Source organism: Parambassis ranga, chromosome 21 (genome assembly GCF_900634625.1).
Source record: "Parambassis ranga chromosome 21, fParRan2.1, whole genome shotgun sequence".
NCBI classification, from domain to species: Eukaryota; Metazoa; Chordata; class Actinopteri; family Ambassidae; genus Parambassis; species Parambassis ranga.
Window position 1 is genome coordinate 12,709,549 of NC_041041.1, and position 19,678 is coordinate 12,729,226.

The following is a 19,678-nucleotide window of genomic DNA, read 5'->3' on the forward strand; positions in this document are numbered from 1 at the left end:
GCCAAGTTCTGGTGAAATCATGGTAGCATCCTTTACAGATTTGAATACAGCCATATAAATCAAAGTTTTAAATATTCTTGTGTAAATGGTGATAAGAACATGTCTGTGCTTTGTGTTTTGGTCGTATTTTTAGGAGCAAAAGTGTATTATTGTCCTGGCAGCTTGAGCACCGGTGGCTGTCTTTGCCCAACACACATCGCACATGTGTCGTTGCAAGATATGATTACACTGATGCACAAAAGGCTATGGCTGAGACAGGACACTTAGGGATTATATGTTGGAGGATGGTGTTTAGTAACACTGGGTCAGCTATGGATCACATTTAATGTGACAGTGGGGTAGCTGCTGCTGTGTTATCTTAAAGAATCCCAGAATCTGTCCAACGTAACCAACACTGTTCTGACATTTGCCACTGAGTACTAAAAGTCAGGGATGTCAATCAGTTACTCTATACACAACCTTATTTATAACCTGTGTAGCAGTATATTTTAAGCTTTTCCCCTTTGATGACAGCCTGCCTTGCCCCATACTCATGAACACGACGTCTGGAAAGCACATGGCTTCTTTTGTCTCCCAGCATGGTCATAAAAAGGGGGCCCTAGTGAAAAGAGTAAACCTGAGATGAATAATAAACCAGCTCTTAATGCAGAGTATTGATTGTGTGGCAAATGGCATGTTTTTGTTTTAATCACTCTGCACAGCCCCTCTCTCATGACAGCGTACTTAATGTACTTGAGTGCCATCAATTTAAAGAATGGTGCATTCCCATGTGAAAAGATTTCAGAAAATGATAAATTACTTAGAGGTGGGTAGTCACTGAGGTGAACAGTGTCACTTGCATTAGAATATTAAACAGACTGAGTTATTGTGATGTGTTATTTTTGTTAATTTGTTTGTTTTTATGTTTGTTTTTGTTAAATGTTATTATCCTTCTTTTTAGCATCATTTTATTATTAAATAACTGCGATTGATGCAAAAAGTGCAACAATGCTTCCATTGAACTCAAAAATGTTGCTAGAAAGTACATAAATCCCTCCTTCTGTATCACCATTGTAGGCCTCAAATTTACCCCTCTGTCTTATTGTATGAGTAATGTTTTGTAATACTCTAGTTTTTTCCAGATGCAGGGCAATCTGAAGTTTCCTTTAGTGTCTGGTATCCATCAGACACAACACTTCATCACTTTCAGATGGAGTAGGAGTCAAAGCCGGGTACCATAACTTGTCTATAGAAGACATTGGCAGAGGGAAAAACTGATTGAAACTAATAGGTCCTGGGAAGTTCTGCTGAACTGTAGATGTACCACTGCACTTGTTAGATACAGCACTACAGTGACCCCCACTCTATTTTCTGTCATCATTTGACCATAAAAGCATGCTTGTGCTCCACATGGTGTTTATGTGTGTGTACAGAAATGAAAAGAAAAGCTTCTTGTGTAATTGACTTCATTTGAGCTGGCCTGTTTGGTGACCTCAAAGAAAGTGTCATGGTGGGGAGTGAATCGCTTTATTTAGTTATTTATTTATGTTTTAATATTTGTGTTACTGCTCCCGACTGCCTGGAAGGATTCAGACACTATGCTTTTACATTCACTTATTTCCTCCCAGCCATAAATTCATTGTTGAGGTCATAATAGAATGGCTCTGGTATTTTACATTGTAGCAGAAGGAATAAATTGTTCTAAGTTGGATGATGGACAGCACTGGTGTTTTTGTTGGGCTTGGGATAGAGCATACTGTCAGCGCTATGAGACAGCCACACAACCACGTATAGAATGTCAACGAGATGCAGATGTTTTTTACTTACATATGTATTTCTATTTTTTTTATTTCCATACTGTACATTTTACTATGAAAGACAAAGCATGACGTGACAGGGGCAAAATGAAAACTAAAACATCATAATCCATGATGCATTTTAAATACAAAAGCATCTTTGTTTTGCACAAACTCCATCTCACACTACTGTGGGGAACAGGGTTCTTTCCCAGTCAGGCATGGCAGCTTTTGTGTCATTTATGTCTCATCACTGCAGTTTGTACTGAAAGATCATAGTTGATATTCAGAGGATGGCATTGTCTACTCGAATTAATCAGATGCGCCTGTTTTCTTGAGCAGAAGAGAATCACCAGGGAGATCAGGAAATTAGTGGTGTAATGTAAAATACCATAACAAAGGCAGGCTGTATATCACAATCTGGTAGCATGTGTTAGAGAGGTTTTCATGGAAAATCCAGTAAACACTGTACTGATAAAGGCGTAGTGCAAGTAGGATTATGGTGGTCTGAGAGTCATCAGAGAAAATGGAGGGAACTATTACACCTCTCACATATTCATCTACATAATTTGCTTTGTATGTAAATTTTGAAGAAGGTAAATGTATTCCTAGGAGCCTAAAGGATTACATCTTCTGTTCAGGCTGGCTCTCTCATTAAGTGATCCATGAGGACCTGTTAATATAAATGTGTTGTCATCAGTGCAGTGCTTTATGATACATGTCTTGTGTCTAAGAGTCTGGCTTGCTGTTGTTTCAGCTTTGTTTTTGCTTGTGGCAAAAAACAGCAATACTCTTCTAATTATTGTTTTAGACTGCCAATGATTTAGGCTTGTGCAAAATCATACCGTGTGCAATTAATCGTCAGAAACACTGTCACCGATTAATATTTGCCACTTATCGATACCAGCGATTAGTGCCTCGTCATGATGACGCATTTTTGTGTTCGACGTACTCTCGCCATCACCGGCAAGCACAATACTGGCGGAAGGCAGTGGTAATCAGTTAAATGATGCGGAGCAGCACGTTCCTAACAGAGGTTCAACATCTGTCACCATAAGCCGGAGTACGAAGAAAGCCGAAAGAAAGCGCGTCGAGGCCACAACGCCGGCTACAGCTGTAGAATATAGTGCCGTGCATACATACGCGTCATGCATTAGGTGTGAAGCGTGGAATGTTGGTTGTTGCCAGGGACATGCAGAGACGTTTGGACGGGAGGTGCTCAAAGTGAAAAAGGGGCACATGGAGCATGAATTTGAAACACTATACAGAACCCCCCCCCCCCCCACACACACACACAGACTTAATGTTTGCTCGTATCAGAAGAATGAACTCCGACTGGAGAAGCTGCCTCCCGACTCCACAGTAAGATAGGAAAACATTACAACAGTGAAGTCTCCTCCAGCAGATATTGGAAAGAATTCCACTCAGCCGACAATCGTTTAGTCATTGTTCTCCTTACGACCAAAGTAAGCGCTGGAAGAACATAATCGTCATTAAGGTCCTGAAATTGAAGCACCTTTTTGATTATTTTAAAAGTCTGATGGAAAACCAGTATTGTTATAACATGTTGTTATATATTGTTATATATAAAATGATTCTGTGATTCAGACATATTGAAGGAGTCTCAGAGGGATGTGGCTGTCTTTCCTTTTCTCTTTTCCTTGAATCTTTAAGTGTTGACTGAATTGTGTCTGACAGATATGGAGTCTGGAGAGCAGCTGACATCCTCATCACCAGCCCTGTCATCCCTTCACATGGCCTCCTCTTCAACCAGCTCCTCCCCTGCTCCATCGCAGACAGTCCCCACCAAGCACAGTCCAACCACTAGTCCTGAAGGTAAGTAAGAAGGAACGACTTACATGTGTGCAAAGTCAAGATGCAAGATCAATTGTGCTTAACTGTTAATTATTTTAATTTCAGTATGTTAAATTATTTAGCACACATTTAGGTCACATTAAAATAGCCTGCATTTCAATAGTTATTAATAAACCCATTAATAAACCCAGCTTTACAAACAGTAATGTTTGTGTGGAAGTAGCTGCTCCACATTACCTTGTGAATCTTTAGAGGAGCTATAAATTCTACGAAAACAGAAAATCAAAAGGGGCTTAAGATGCCTTCCACCAGTCTCAACATGTTACACACAATTTTGATAGAAATGAAAAGGCTGTTGAATTAATGAATGCCAACAATTAAAAAGCTGTGTATGCCCTTGTGGATTTCTTTTGACAACCTTTAGTTGTGGTTTATCGTGTGTGATTTGACATGTCTGTCAGGCTCACACTGTGCATGAAGCCACCAACATCTCTTGTTTTCTCTGAATACTAATTGTGGCCGAAGCCATTATGCATTGAGCGGCGATGATGCATAAGCTGTCAGATTACCCCTGACCACAAAACAAGGTGCAAATTTACATACCGTGGTTTGTAATTATTTTTTTTCCCTCTTCATGATAAGATGTCCCTAAAAGAAGTGTGTTTTTTTTTGTTTGTTTTTTGTTTTTTTTGTCATGCTATCACAATCAGGAACACAGAGACTCATAAATTATTCATGTTCAAATGTGCACAGAAATTTCACAGATAATTTATTTTGGACTGTAAGGATGCTGGCACCCCTGTCGTCATATTGCTGTTATAAGTATCAAGTAAATTGAGTTCTTTCAAAGATTTCTTATCTCATGCCTGGTGATGGCAACACACTGAACAGAATTACTATCAAACTTTTCGATTTCATAAGCTTAGTAGCTGCTGCCACTATATAAGCTTATTGTCATACAATACCCTCAAATGCAGGAGCAAGAGTTAAAAAGCTAAAAGGTGAAAAACTGTGTCCTTTGTTCTCCAGGTCCTTCACTGCAGATGTTCAGGAATGAACGTTCAGAAATATCTGGCAGCTCCAATGATTTTAACTTAGGCAGTCATCCTGCCTTCGGCCTCCACAAATCAGGGTCCGGTTGCTCTGAGTTTGGAGGCCTAGGAAGTCTGGGTTTGTCTGCCCTGGGTACTCACTCACAGTTTGGAGCATTCCCAGGTAAGAAAGTTTCAAGTGCATTTATTTTTAGAGTGTAAAATTAGGTTTGTCCTTTATTTTAAAGTAACGATTATGGTAAATTTTACACATTGCATTTCATGTAAATTCTGTGCATATTAGATGACAATATTGTAGGTCCAATAAAAAATGACAGAAATTTAAATCAATAAATATAAACTCAAAATCTCATATTGAAATTTGTGTTACACTCGTTGAGTTAGATCATGCTTCTAGTTTGTTAGCAGAGCGACTGCTAACTCTTCAGTGTCTTATTATCTCTGTCAGATTGGTGGCGGCCATCTGAGGCTCACACTAGAGGATCGGCAGCCTTCTTTTGTCCTCTTTTAGGCTTGCATCCTTTGTTTGTCTCTTCTTTAAAAAGCCATGATTCTGTTGATTTGCAGTCACGTACCCCAGGTAAAATGTTGCTGTAACTCATTCCTTATTGTCCGTTTAATGTGTTTGACTCATATTGTTTGTTCTTGTAAGTATCCATCTAATGAAATGTACAATGCCAGTTTCTGTAGGTGTTAATGGAACATTGAATAGCAGGAGTGCTACCTCTCCTACTGTGAACAACAGTTCATTTCCTGCAAAGGGAAATAAAGAGAAAACCAACTGTCAGATGAGCAGCCATGAGCTAGGACAGTTACATCAAAAGACTATTAAGAAAACAAAAGAAAGGGTAAATATTGGTTCAAGCAGTTTTTATGTTTATGCTTCTCTCCTATTGTACCTAATCAAGAACTGTGATTTTTGTATATTTTAAGAAACTCAACAAAAGACCTCCAGAAATGTCTGGCATGTGTGGCAGCCAATCGGGATCCTTGTCAGAGAGCTCCAGTGATGTAGAAGAAAGCAGCAGTGACCCTGATGACATGGAGGAGGAAGAGGAAGACAATGAAGAAGATGAGAATGATCAGAACAGTGACAGTGAGGACTCTGATTCTGAATGTGAGAGTCCAGCTAAAAGGAAAGCCAAAGTAAGTGTGTCTATCAAAAGGCCAGTTTATATGTTTATATATTCAGCAGAATAATCAGTTAAGATCAGATTAGAATAACAATGACTTGTGTGTTGTGCGAGACAAAAAAGTTTAAAACTGCTCTCTGTTAGTTGGTTTGTCAAAGTAGCCTCAGTGGTGGGTGGCAAACTGGATGTATGTGCTAGCTGACAGAGCTGCCACTGTGAGGCTTTCTCAGTAGGAGCTGACATGACATTCTGTCTTCTCCCTGTTTTCCTCATCCTCCCACTCAGCGGCTGACACAGAACACTTCCAAGAGTAAAAAGAAGAGACCTTGCACTGCCACTGGAAACGCAACTAAAGATGCTGTTCCTTTGACTTCCTCTTATCACCTCCAGTCCTGTTCTCATCCTGCTGGCCTGCCTCAGTCCATAGCACTGTTTCTGCACAGCCCCAGGAAAGCAGAGGATCAGGGCCAGCAGCACATTAGTGTCATACAGGCCACAGGACTGTCAGTCAGCAACAGCCCCTTAACACAGTCTCACAGGGAATCCTGCCCCCTGCCCTCCAGGTCCTCACCCAACCTCATGTCCTTTTCTAACTCTTCAAAACACCTACCCAATTTAACAATGGCAAAGCGCTTTACTCCTTCATCCTCACTAAAACATAGCTCTGTCTCCTCCTCTCCTAAACCTCTTGCTCTGTGCTCCCCAAAGAAATCAATCCCTGTATGTTCTTTACCTAAACCCTCATCTCCACATTCTCTCAAACCTCTTTCACACTCTTCTTTACCCAAACCACCACTGCTGTCAGCCTCAAAAAATCCCTTGCGTAAACCCAGATTACAGATGCTTTCTGAAAAGCATGCACCAGAGACCAGTGTAAACCCTCCACATGAAAGCTCATTACACATGGACACTTTTAAATTGAAACAGGTGAGTTAGTTTTTATTCACATTTTTGCTTTATAATGGATTTTCTTGTATAAGTATGGCTCCATACCAGAGTCATGGCTGGAGACCTATTGTTTTAGCATTGTCTGTTTGTCACAGCTGTTCTGTTCTTGTAGAGATATTCCCTCTTACAAGTTTACAACAGTAAACTACTAGAATCATGGTCAGAGTAACCCTACAAAACATCTTTGCCCTTTACTCATTATAAACATTCATTAAGAAACCTTTAAAATTTCCTCAGAATTGGCACAAACATTCACTTGAACTCACCCACTGCTCAAATTCTTGTGAATGAAAATTGTCACAAACCAAAACAGTTTTTTTTCTACTTTGCCTGAAACTTGAAATGTAGAACTAATTAAGTAATTTGATGGTTACATTAGTCATTGTGTCCATAACTCAAAAATCTATACAGAAATTGTCAAACAGGATAACCGTATTTATGATTTTATACTATACATGTCAATGGTCAACTTCTCTATATGCTTTTCTTCTGCAAAAACACTTAAAGCCTAAAACAATTCTTCAGCTCTTCAATTATTTTATTGTTAATTTTTATTAATTAATTGTATTATTCATTGTCTATTATTGTTTCTGTCATAAATTGAATAAACCATTCTGTTATTTTTAATAGAAAACAAACCCTCATACTCAGGGCTTCTATTATAGTCTACTTCATGGGCATCTGACCATCACATGACTAGAGCTCCTCAGGGAATACTTCACAAAACTGACAAGCAATTAGCTCTGTTATGCTTTGGGATGTTTGTTATCAAGAGAGAGAAACCGGCCTCTTTCACAGGACTGTTATTGTCACTTTTCTAAGAGAGGAGGAAAAATGTGGCAATCTGTAACAAGAGGGTTTTAATTCACATGATGGTAGTACATTAAATAGTGCCTTTTGAATGCCAGAGTTTGACAATGACAACAAATACAGGATGACAGCTAATGTCTTGTGATGGCAGTAAGCCAAACAATTTGAAAATATTTTCCACAGCAGCCCCCTTTTCTTCATGGTTGTTGACAGGCTTGAGTCTGTTCTTCATTGTCCCTGACACTTATTACACCTTAAATTCATTCAATTACAGCCCACAGTAATAACATGTAAACTACATGTACTTTTTCTGTTTTTCATTTTTATTTATGAAGGCCCTCCAGTCCAAGGATTCTGTGCAGGAGCCTTTCAACCTGCGACCTAAGAGCCAAAGGTGGTTAAAAAAAAAAAATTCAAAAATTTTACAAGCTTCCTGGTTATTATTGCTGACACCATCTAATTACACAATAAGTAATTACAGTCTCCCAATCAGCAGTGACTGCAGCCCGTTCCTGAGCCTTCACCCTAACAGAGCGGGTCAGGATGCTCCTTTGGCACTCATCACTAAACCTCGCAGCCAGAGCAGCACCCTCAACAGCAAGCCACTTTTGGCATCTACCAGCCCTCCTACCCCCATGCCTATCAACCTGAGCACTGCCAAGGAGATGTTGGGCAGCTCTGCTTACCCACTTAATTGTTCTGCTCCCAGAGCAAGAAAGACTGCCAAGACTGTGCATGGAAGAGAGAGCTTCACTAAAACCAACTCATCCTGTCCTGTCTTGGCCAGAGGCAGTGAATCTGACATCCACAGCAGCAAGGACTCGGATGACTCTTTAGGAGATGACTATGATGAAGATGACGAAGATGATGATGGTGATGATGATGATGATGATATTGAGGATGAAGACTCTGGGAGCAGCTTTTCAGGTTAGTTTAACTTTTCTTAAGTTAATAAAGTTGTCATTGTTAAAACTTTATCTGTAGGCTGATGTTTCTTCTTGGTATGGCTATGATGTACATGGATTAATACAGCTATCTCTGGAATCCCCTGTAGATTCAGAGAGCAATCTAGAGAGCGAATCCAATGGTTCAGATGATGGTATCACGGAGTACATCAAGACAGGAGCAGATAGCAATGCAGAAAGGACTCTTCTAAAACCTGCTGAAGCATCAGTGTCTATGTACAAGTGCTCCTCAAACCTCCCAGCCAACTGCTCCCCGCTTGACCTGCAGATTACCAAGCCTCCAAGTCTGCCCAGGGGTTTACTCACTTCCACCACCAGCACTGGGACATTGAGTAAAAACAACACTCTGTCCTCATCCTTCACTTTGGCTACAATGCCAGGTAACAAATGTCAAGCTGCAAATAACAATGTAAGAGGAAACTTTGATCTGTGGTCTGGTTTCAGGAAAGCATGGCATTTCTGTAAAATACACTTGTCAATATTTCTTAGCTAAAACAAGTTTTTCAGATATTATTATAATATCATCATTGTTTTGATAATAGCAGAATGATTGAGTTATGCTGACAGATAATATGTACTGGCTGACGTGTAGTTTAGCACTATTATTTGAGGAAATGAGAAGGGGGGGCTAAATGACCACAAGATGACTGTAAAGATAAAAAAAAAATATTGATAACCTTGAAGAAACATTTTTAAACATCTAAATAAGACTGAGGCTTGTTCTATTTGATTTAATTATTTATTTATTTTCAGATATAGCAAAATTGCTTTTATAGGTATTTGTCTGATCTTTCGTCTAATATGTTGTAATTATTGCCCATATGTATACTGTTTATAGAAACCTACAGGTACCAAACAGGTCTCCATTTGGATAAGTTTTTAGCTTTGTAGGAATATGGACACCACCTTTTTATTCAGCAGACACTCCTGTAAACACAGCAGATTTGTGAATTTCCTCAGGATCCACTGGAGGTGAGAAAAGCGCTGAGTCATTTCTTCTGTTTTTTAGGGTCAGGGAAGAGGAGGAGGGTAACGGATGAACGAGTTCTGCGATTGCCTCTTGAGTTTGGGTGAGATATTCTGCCTGCACTTTATAACATAAAGAAACTTGATAAAAGCTTAACAGTGTGAGCTTGTCACATTTTGCTCTTACTTTCATATTTGCTGTATCACTGGTGTTTAGGCAGTTTATGTTGAAGTAAAATGTCAGCTCACTGATGGCTGTGACCTTTTCAAAAGCATCATCTGCAGCTAGCTTTTCATTGTGGAGCAGCCAAAGGCAAGTTTTAATGGCAAATATAATTATATATGCAGATTTTGTCACAAGCAACAGACTATTGTTTGTGATACTTCAGGTTCGTTTCACTTTCATGTAGCCTGTTGGTCCTTGCACAGCCATCCCAAGAAGAAACATAAATGTGCCACAAACACCTTATGTCTAGTTATTTGTCCAGTTTTTCCAGGATTAACACTGTAACAACAGCTACATTAACATCAGTGTTGGAGTAGACTACGAGCAACATCATTTTAGGGGACTGTGAGTTGTAGGTCATTGTGGGCAGGAAATTAAATGAGGCCCAGCCGTTCCACACAAGGGGTTAATTGCATCCAGCCTCAACACAGACATGCAACATTAGCAAATCCCTGGCCACAAATTTTGCAGCCTCGGCTAAGCACAGCCTTTCATCTTTTAGGGATGTTTTTCATCACCAGTTCCACAGGAAGCAGAGGCCACTGTGTTTCAGCCGACTTTTCTATAAGCCGTAGCTGTGCTAGTGGTGCTCATGGGACATGATTACAGTGGATGGCGAAGGCCACAAACACATACAATAAAGAGATGTTTAAAATATTGTCTTTACATTTAGGTGGCACAGAGAGACCCGTGTGAGGACTGTAGCAGGTCGTCTTCAGGGGGAGGTGGCTTACTTTGCCCCATGTGGAAAGAAGCTGCGTCAGTATCCTGATGTAGTGAAGGTAAATCAATAATGTGTACCTTTATTCTTTAAAAGTAAGTAATTTGATGATTGCCAGTTATTTAAAATAGACTCTTTCCTATGCTTTAATTAATATGCATTATTCTTTTGTCTGCAGTATTTAGTCAGGAATGGGATAACTGAAATATCTCGGGATAATTTCAGCTTTAGTACAAAAATAAAAGTTGGTGACTTCTATGAAGCCAGAGAAGGACCAGAGGTAAATTAATTTGGACATGATCTCCTATCAACCATTGAAATAGAGACCAAAGTTAAGCCTGGTTTAGTTTCTTTTATTTGTACTAATCCCTCTTCCACCTACTTTATGTTATCCAGGGTCTACAGTGGTTCCTACTGACTGAGGATGACATTGCTCCTACTATCATAGCAATGGATGGAAGGCGTAGCCGTCGAACTAAGTCTGAGTACCAGCCAACAGCTAATGGCTTTGGGGCCATACAATGGAAGTCTCATCCCCCAAATGTTGGTGAAAATAGCTTCCAAGATATCAATGATGCCAAGCTTCTACGTAAACTGGAGGCTCAAGGTTCGAGACTCACTTCAACTTCTTAAATGGACAGACTTAAAAATTACATTTCATACACAATTGTTTTGAGAGACTTTCTCTTTTGCTTCTACTGTTAGTGCTCTACTGCTCTTTTGCTTTATCTCTAGAGCCAATGTAGAGGGCTAATCTGAGGAGTATCTGTCAGTTTTTAGTTTTTAGTCTGTGATTTCATATTTCACATTTTATATTTCATCATACTGCAGAAATAGCACGGCAGGCAGCCCAGATCAAAATGATGAGAAAACTGGAGAAACAGGCCATGGCACAAGCAGCCAAAGAGGCAAAGAAGCAACGAGGTAAACTGCTGCTTTCTACTCCCGTCTTTTACACTGGATGCTTATCTGTGTGTAAGCCTAATCTTTGTGTTTTATAGCAATAATGGCTGCTGAGGAGAGGCGGAAAAAGAGGGAGCAGATGAAGATTGTTAAACAACAAGTGAGGATATTTCCCTTAAAATGCATTGTTTCATTTTCCATGCCGTGCTTTTGTAACTATCTGCAGCTGCTGTATTCATACTGACTGTGTGTGTGTGCACTCCAAGGTGAAAAATGTTTTAAGTACATTTGAATTGGTTTGAAACTGTACAAGAAAGTTGCTGTTCTTCAAAATGCTTCCTCATCTGCATAGACCCACATCCTGCTCCCCGCCACCACTCTATAACATGCATGACTTAACAGTTAATTCATTTGATCTTGCCCTCATCCTTTTACTAGGAGAAGATCAAGCGCATTCAGCAAATTCGTATGGAGAAAGAACTCCGTGCACAGCAAATTCTTGAGGTTCGTCCTGAAAGTTATTGCAGAAACATTCTAAAACACTTCCTTTCTGCTGTTGATAGGATTTAAAAAAAAAAAAAAAACAACCAAAGGCTATTCCTACATTATGTGGCCCCACTTTTTAGTCAGTGCATGTGACTAATGCTTAATTGGTTTTTTGCAAAAGTGCCATTGAATATGAAAATCTCCCCAGACCATGCTGGAGCTTTAATACAAAATACAGTATTTCATTAAGCAAGAGGTGGCTCAGAGTTTACCACAGTTAGGTGAAATACCTATTTTGCATTCCCACACTAATATAAGCTGTGAAGTATTTTAGCCTTTATAAATCAAATTCCAGTTGACACGCTTGGCAAGTGGCTCTTAACAGGATTTTATTGGGGCTATAATTACTGATAGAAATTCTCTTAATTTACTCTGGCTGCTTGCTAGTGTTTCATATTAGCTGCAGCTATTGTACCTTTCAGTGTTAATGGGAGGAATTAATTAGATCATTGCTTAAGATTTCAGTAAGTTAGATATAATATTATCAGTTAAGCACCAGCACTTTGTATAATCAATCAGAAAATGACATGCTTGCAAATGCATGCAAGATTTATGAAGTACAGTGGATGTTATTAATATTTATTTGTACTTTATACGTTTAAAATGATCCCCCTTGTTCCCTGTTTTCAGTAACTGTATAGCTGTCATTGCAGCTAAAAATATATATTGTATCGGGGCTAAGATGTCTGCCCCAATTAAATGCTAATTCTCTAAGCTGTGCTGTGATGCAGATATTTGTTTTTTGTCTGTTGTTGTGACTTTAAGTTCTGTTTTGCATGCACAGGCAAAAAGAAAGAGAAAACAAGAAGTGGCCAATGCCAAAATACTGGAAGCTGAGAAACGAAACAAGGTGATTAATGTTTGATTTGTTAGATTGTTTTGGTCACTGTTGCTTCAGTCAGTTATTCTGTTTAACAGCTATACTATGTCCCAGAGCTTGTAGTGTAATGTCTTTTGTCCTTATTGTCAGACATTTACCTTGAGGTTGGATCATCTCCTTGAATCCTGTCTTTAAATAAAGTGTTTTTATTGTTTTTTAGTGTTTTATTATTAATTTTATTTTCACATCAGATCAACCAGCCCAGCTTAGAGAGTTGGAGGTATAGCAAAGTTTAAGCAATATGTGTTTGTGTGGATTTGATTTGGGTTACAAATTTTGTCTGTAAAGGAGAAGGAGATCCGAAGACTGCAGGCGGTCATGCTGAAGCACCAGGTAGGTGTTTTATCAGTTTATCATTTTTACAGTTTCTCCTTTCAGAAATAATGCAATTAATGGTTTAAATGTGATTTTCCATTTCTTAATATTTACCAACTCTTCCTACCAGGAGTTGGAGAGGCATAGACTAGATATGGTATGAGTATGTCTGTTTTTCTGTACACATCGTGAACGTGTTGTGATAAATGGTCGCCATCACCAAAATGTAGCATTGGCTGTAAGCATACAACATCCCTTTGCATGGCTTTTCCAGAACAGTGCACTGCATCCATTATCTGATCAGAAAAGCTTTGACTCTGCATAAATATTATTTCAAAAGGCATCTAACAGTATAAAGGACACCTGGTGTCCTGTTTGTTCTTACATTTACCTGTTCAAAATCCTTTAATAAATGTTTGTGTAAACATATACAGTATATCATCATAGTCGCATAGTGTTTCATGTTTTTATCAGTTGACTGAAGATGCATTCAGTGCTTTGCTTGTTGCTGTAACACATACCTGCTTTTTATAGCTGATATTGGCTGTTTAACTTGATTTGCGTGTGATTTTGTGTCTGCATCACCACCCTGCCATATGTTTTTCTTGATTGTTTGCTTATTTAACCATTATATATGTCCTTACATTCAAACCACAGTGTCCAAAAATAATCTGTCCAAAAATAATGGAGTACAACTAGAATTTACAAAAACCTATGCCTGTGTGTGTCTGTGCCCTGCCAGGAGAGAGAAAGACGCAGGCAGCACATCATACTCATGAAGGCTGTGGAGGCCCGTAAGAAGGCAGAGGTGGGTACCGGTCATCTTTATCCTCTCTTATTCTGCCTCTATGATTTCTCTCCTCAGTCATGTCATGGAAACATGTTTGAATAAATTGAAATGAATGTGGTTGGAGTTGGAGTTTACATGCTACATGTATGTCAAAACCTACTGCCAAATACATATAAACATAGGGTTAAGAAGTTGTAAAATCAAAACTAATATGAAAATAAGTACAAGCAATTACTCAGTGGAGATGGGGAGATTCTGCAGGGCTTATTATGTTTGCAGCAGCTTTGATAATGCATTATTTAAATGTAGCTTGCTCTTTTTTTGTAGGAAAAAGAGCGTCTAAAGAAGGAAAAGAAGGATGAGAAGCGCCTAAACAAGGAGAGGAAATTAGAGCTCAGACGACAAGAACTGAAAAAGGCAAAGGAGCTAAAGAAGCCAAATGAGGACATGTGTTTAGCAGATCATAAGGTATTGACACTCACTGTGCGGCTGTTGGTAGAAATGAGAGCTCATGTATGTCACTGTCCATGTCCTGTCCTGTGTTTTAGTGAGGGTACTAAATAGCATCTGGAATTTAAGGAAACAGGTGTAGGTCACAACACTGCCACCAAGTGGCTTCTAGTGTCATTACACCAACCAAGTATTACTAATGAAATAATTTAGGGCTTGGATTCAAAATCTTTCTTTTATTAAAGAGTTTATTAAAGTAATCCCTGCACAAAAAAAACATAAAGAGATTTACTTAATTAATAAAAAAAATTAATTAACATCTTTGGGAAATTGGGAGTATAACATTGTATTGCTGTTTTATAAATGTTTTAAAATCATGTATTCTCTGCAGCCACTCCCACAGTTGTCCCGTATTCCTGGTCTCGTCTTACCGGGAAACACCTTCTCTGATTGCCTGGTGGTGCTGCAGTTTCTGCACAGCTTTGGTAAAGTCCTGTGCTTGGATTCAAACATTCTTACCATTAGTGACCTTCAAGAGGGGTTGCTCAGTGCAGGGAGCAGTATGGGCAAAGTGCAGGACCTGTTGGTGAGCATGCTCTCTGCAGCTGTGTGTGATCCTGGTATACCAGCAGGTCACAGGGTGAGTGTTTGTTCAGATGTTGGATTGTAAATGCTTGCTGTACCACTAATTATACACACATACTTATAGACACAGCAGATAATGTGTGCCCATAAAATGTATTTACTTATATGCCATCTAAGATAATTAAGAGAGACCTAAGAGCAGGGACCATATTCATATATAAATAAGGAAATGTTGGCTTTCCCCTTAACATGATCCCAGCTGTTTGTTCTTTGGTGTGCTGTGTTAAAACTCCAAAAAGCTCCAGCTCTGGGAATCCAAATGAGAGATGTTGCACATTTCCAACCATAATTTTAATTTATCCCCCAAAGCCATTCCTCACTGTGTTCTGGGTCATAATCATAGTTGTATGTTGTTTTACGTAATTTCTCTCATAAGATTATGAGGCTGTCTAAGATATACACAATAGGACATCAAATAAACAACTAAACGCTGCACATGTATTATAGTAATCCGTACATCTGGGATGTGACACACCTTGGGGGATACTTAACAGCTTAGCATCAGGATGAGATAATGGCTTTAAAAGCAAGGTCTCTTCCCCAAACCTATTGTGTCTGTTTGCTCAAAGTTCAACTACATAAGTGGGAAATTAACTGCTTCTGTGACACTGTTTACTCTAGAGCAAAACCATCTTGGGGGACCACTTGACCAACGTGCAGATCAACCGAGACAATGTCTCAGAAATCCTACAGATCTACATGGAGGCTCACAGTGAACAGACAGAAGTGGCTGCTCTGGCCATCAGTCTCAGAACCAAAGCGTTCCAGGCTCACAGTCCATCACAGAAGGCCTTAATGCTAGCATTCCTGGTTAATGAACTCTGCTGCAGTAAGCCTGTGATCATGTGAGTAATGTGACTCCTTCTAAAACTCAAATTAACATTTTGTCCACTTTATTTAACAGTTAAAGTTAGTACACTCTTCAGAAACTGACATTTTGTAGCAGTGAAGAAATTGAAAACATTTCATGGCTTTGATCATTTCCTGTCAAATTTTATAATTTTATGCTATTGGTTTGTGAAAGACATTTTTAGTGCACTGAAAGCCAAAACAGCAGCTTTTTTTGTTGATGGAGGCTTCAGCTTTAATAGGAATGACAGAAGTAAGGGATGTGACATCTTGGCCTGATTGATGGTTTCCCAGGGTTGCATCAAACAAGTCATCAATTTTTCATTAGCGTATCACTTTGAAATACAGTTCACACTGCAACTCATTATAATAACTTGCTGCTTTAGTATTGTATAAAGGGTAATAGTTATGATATTGTATGATGTTTTACCAGTGAGATCGAGAGAAACATAGATTACATGACCACCCTGAGGAAGGATAAGTGGGCTGTCGAGGGAAAGCTCCGCAAGTGAGTATACACAGTGTATAACTGAAGACATTTTATGTTGGTGAATGATGATTAAAAAGTGCATAAATGCATGCTTAAAAGCTTGACAATTTTGGTTTCAAAGACTGAGGAACATCCATGCCAAAAAGACGGGAAAGAGAGACAGTAGTGTGGGAGGAGAAGACGGCCACACCTTTGTCGTCCCTGCCGTCAAAAACAAATCTAAGAGGAAAGAAGGGGACAGCGAGGAAGAAGAGGAGGAGGATGATGACAGTGAAGACCAGGGAGACGACGATGATGAGGAGGAGGAAGAATCAGAGGGAAAGAAAGGGAAGAAAGCAGAGATATGTGAAGAGGAGGTCAGTGGCAGCACGAGTTCTTTACCGCAACCACTGGCTAAATCGGTGTTATAGTATGTCAACAGATGTCAACTTTTCTCTTCTATTAGGACAACAGCATCGACTCAGCCAGCATTGATGAACTGGAGAAACAGATTGAGAAAACATATAAGGTAAATCCACACTGAGACTATTTTTTGCCCATGATTTGTTCATGAATGGATATATAGTACACATATTTTCTGTCTCTTTAGCACCAGAGTCAAATCAGACAGAAGCTGTTTGACTCATCTCACTCACTGCGTTCAGTGATGATCGGCCAGGACCGCTACAGGAGACGTTACTGGGTCCTTCCTAAATGTGGTGGCATCTTTGTTGAAGGCATGGAGAGTAGTGAAGGTACAAACTAAATGTTCTGTTCATTATATATTTTTTGTCCAGTGTGCCACAGCTGACAGCTATTTTCATGAATTCAGGCTATGAAGAGGCTGAGAAGGAGAAGAACAGACAAGTGATCAAGGTGAAAGAGGAGCATCAGGATGAAACCAAGAAACCAATAGTCTCTAGCCCTGCTCAAAGCACAGCAGGTGATTCTACCATACCTGAGTGCCAAAGGGACAATCTCTTCCTCCAAAAACCTGGCTCCTTATCTAAGCTTAGCAAACTCCTCGAACTAGCCAAAGCGGCTCAGGGCTCCCCTTGCCCTTCTACTGAAATACCTACCACCAGATCTTACCCCTCATATCCTACCTCACAGGCTGCTCAGCAGGGACTGGTGGATAAAACAGATACTTCAGAACTATCTCTGCTTAGCAGTCACTGGATGACCTGCAGCCTTCCGTCCATCCTTCATTACGAGCAGATGTCTAAGATACTGAATGAAAAAAGGAACCAGTGGTTCAGCCTTTTTCCTCGCTCTCCATGCGAAGTCTCCTCTGTGACCTCAGGCTCCAGCCCTCCAGCTTTGTCTCCCATCAGGACCAAATCCCCGTCCTTGCTCTCCCCTAATTCTCTGGCTGCAGCTACTGCTGGGATCTGCACAGTGCAGTCACTTGTCCTTCAGGTTGGTGGATAGCAATAGTGTTATCTCCAATATGTTTACAAGCACTGAGATGTTCTGCAATGGTCATTACCTATTACATATCCATTTTTTTTACAAATATTTGAGAAACTCAACAATTCCTGGCAGCTATTACAATAATAATTAATTATACATTATGCAGTAGTGGAATAATATTGTCATATGATCATTATTTACATATTTTTCCTCTCAGCAAGGAAAGTCTGGCATTCACCAAAGCAGACAGACACTGTGTGACGTGTTCAGCTTGGGGACGAGTCCCAGCTTGCCCTCCTCTGGCACCTCTCTACCCCCCATGCTGGAACAAGCCTCCCAGCATGCAGAGGGTAATGGAAACAAGGGCCTCCTTCTCTCTGTCAACAAGAGCGAGACCCCAGAGCCCCCAAGTGACAAGCCCACTTGTGCATCATTCCCTGCTGTGGAAGTAGCCAAGACCCAGGATTATCCATGCCCTCAGCCTATCCCTGAGGGTAAGAGTGGCAAGTTGCCAGTATGCAGAAATATACCCACACTTCTGTGACGATTGTCAAAAAACTTTCTGCTAGTGCTGAATGTATGTGACAGCATTTATGAAATCCATGCATGCATGTTGTGGCAGAGATGCTGCATGGCTGGTGGATGGTGTCAGACACAGAGAGCCTGCACAGTCTGGTCAAGACCCTCAATGGCAGAGGCATCAGAGAGCGGGTGTTACAGAAACAGATCCAGAGACATATGGAGCACATGATCCAGCTTTGTGACAGCAGCAAAAAAGGTGGGTTCACATCTCCTCTGTTCTCTTTAGGTCATCAGACATGCAATAATAAAAAAGAGGCATATCTGAATATATGAATACATTTAATTTTTGTTTGGATTTCATTTATCTGTGGTGGCAGTGACTGATGTTGCAGAGATGGAGAAGCAGGAGGTCAGCAAGGAGACAGTGGAGAGCTGGCATGTAGAGGAGCAGGCCATGGAGGTGGACATTTCTCTGCTGCGGCAAGTGGAAGCTCTGGAAAGGAAAATTATCTCTGCCGGCCTGCAGGTCAAGGTACAGACATCCTACTCTTCCAACATCGAGCTATGTAATTTTTTCTTGTGTGTCCTCATGTTGTGATGTCTTGGGTGTCTAGGGTTGGATGCATCCTAAGCCGCAGTCAAACAGTACCAATCTGGTCTACCATGAGCACAAACCGTTCTCCTCCTCGGCTCAGGTCAACAAATGTCAGAGAGAAACCAGCCAGGAGGAGCTTCCAGGCTCAGTGGTCCGACGGTCCAACAATCCTCTTGATATAGCAGTCACCAGGCTGGCTGAGCTGGAGAGGAACATTGAGCGAAGGTACCCAAAAGGAACTTTAAAATACAACATTTTGTCACTTTACATGTGTCTGTGGAAAATGTACTGACATGGACAGCTAATCTCACTTTCCGTGTCCTTAAAGCAGTGAGGAGGAGGCGGCACCCGGGATGAGACTGTGGCATAAAGCCCTGGGTCAGGTCTGCAGCTCAGCTCAGCTGTCACTCCTCATTCAGCAGCTGCAGGAATCCATTTCCTGGGAGCGAGCCATCATGAAAGTGGTTAGTATCTGGTCATTTCTCTTGATCATAGCCTTATTTACAGCATTATATTACCCATATATAATAATGACATTTTTATAGCTTACAGTACAGATGTCCCCATTCATTAGGACTTGTCATTTAGTTTGAAAATACATGTATTAATATTAGGTTTGTTGAATTAATTTAAACCTCATAAACATCTCTTAAAAATAATCAAGGGTAGAATAGTAGATCTGCAAGTACAGACAGAGCAGAATACTGATTTTCTGTTGCTTTTTGTTTCAGCACTGCCAGCTATGTGAAAAGGGTGATAACGAGGAGCTTCTCTTACTATGTGATGGCTGTGACAAAGGGTGCCACACTTACTGCCATAAACCGAAAATCACCACAGTACCTGACGGAGACTGGTTTTGTCCTGCTTGTGTAACAAAGGTAAATCAATAA

At 40.1% G+C, this 19,678-nt stretch overlaps 1 protein-coding gene across 4 annotated transcripts in view; it reads left to right on the plus strand.

Annotated features, from left to right (window-relative positions):
- LOC114426526 (bromodomain adjacent to zinc finger domain protein 2B-like) overlaps positions 1–19,678 on the plus strand; it is a 32,154-nt gene that overhangs the window by 11,152 nt on the left and 1,324 nt on the right. Inside the window, exons 2-35 of one of the 4 annotated variants that reach the window (XM_028393998.1) lie at positions 3,474–3,611; positions 4,620–4,805; positions 5,091–5,222; positions 5,324–5,490; positions 5,576–5,788; positions 6,061–6,702; positions 7,869–7,927; positions 8,027–8,460; positions 8,588–8,878; positions 9,508–9,568; positions 10,364–10,472; positions 10,590–10,691; positions 10,808–11,018; positions 11,243–11,335; positions 11,413–11,474; positions 11,753–11,818; positions 12,645–12,710; positions 13,029–13,073; positions 13,186–13,212; positions 13,798–13,863; positions 14,173–14,313; positions 14,687–14,935; positions 15,562–15,785; positions 16,223–16,297; positions 16,401–16,635; positions 16,725–16,787; positions 16,869–17,013; positions 17,091–17,677; positions 17,889–18,165; positions 18,294–18,449; positions 18,571–18,725; positions 18,808–19,013; positions 19,117–19,252; positions 19,520–19,666. In XM_028393998.1, coding sequence (XP_028249799.1) covers positions 3,476–3,611; positions 4,620–4,805; positions 5,091–5,222; positions 5,324–5,490; positions 5,576–5,788; positions 6,061–6,702; positions 7,869–7,927; positions 8,027–8,460; positions 8,588–8,878; positions 9,508–9,568; positions 10,364–10,472; positions 10,590–10,691; positions 10,808–11,018; positions 11,243–11,335; positions 11,413–11,474; positions 11,753–11,818; positions 12,645–12,710; positions 13,029–13,073; positions 13,186–13,212; positions 13,798–13,863; positions 14,173–14,313; positions 14,687–14,935; positions 15,562–15,785; positions 16,223–16,297; positions 16,401–16,635; positions 16,725–16,787; positions 16,869–17,013; positions 17,091–17,677; positions 17,889–18,165; positions 18,294–18,449; positions 18,571–18,725; positions 18,808–19,013; positions 19,117–19,252; positions 19,520–19,666 — 5,964 coding nt within the window. In that variant the 5' untranslated portion in view covers positions 3,474–3,475. The remainder of the gene's footprint in view (positions 1–3,473; positions 3,612–4,619; positions 4,806–5,090; positions 5,223–5,323; positions 5,491–5,575; positions 5,789–6,060; positions 6,703–7,868; positions 7,928–8,026; positions 8,461–8,587; positions 8,879–9,507; positions 9,569–10,363; positions 10,473–10,589; positions 10,692–10,807; positions 11,019–11,242; positions 11,336–11,412; positions 11,475–11,752; positions 11,819–12,644; positions 12,711–13,028; positions 13,074–13,185; positions 13,213–13,797; positions 13,864–14,172; positions 14,314–14,686; positions 14,936–15,561; positions 15,786–16,222; positions 16,298–16,400; positions 16,636–16,724; positions 16,788–16,868; positions 17,014–17,090; positions 17,678–17,888; positions 18,166–18,293; positions 18,450–18,570; positions 18,726–18,807; positions 19,014–19,116; positions 19,253–19,519; positions 19,667–19,678) is intronic. The other 3 variants (XM_028394000.1, XM_028393999.1, XM_028394001.1) reach the window with 3 other exon arrangements.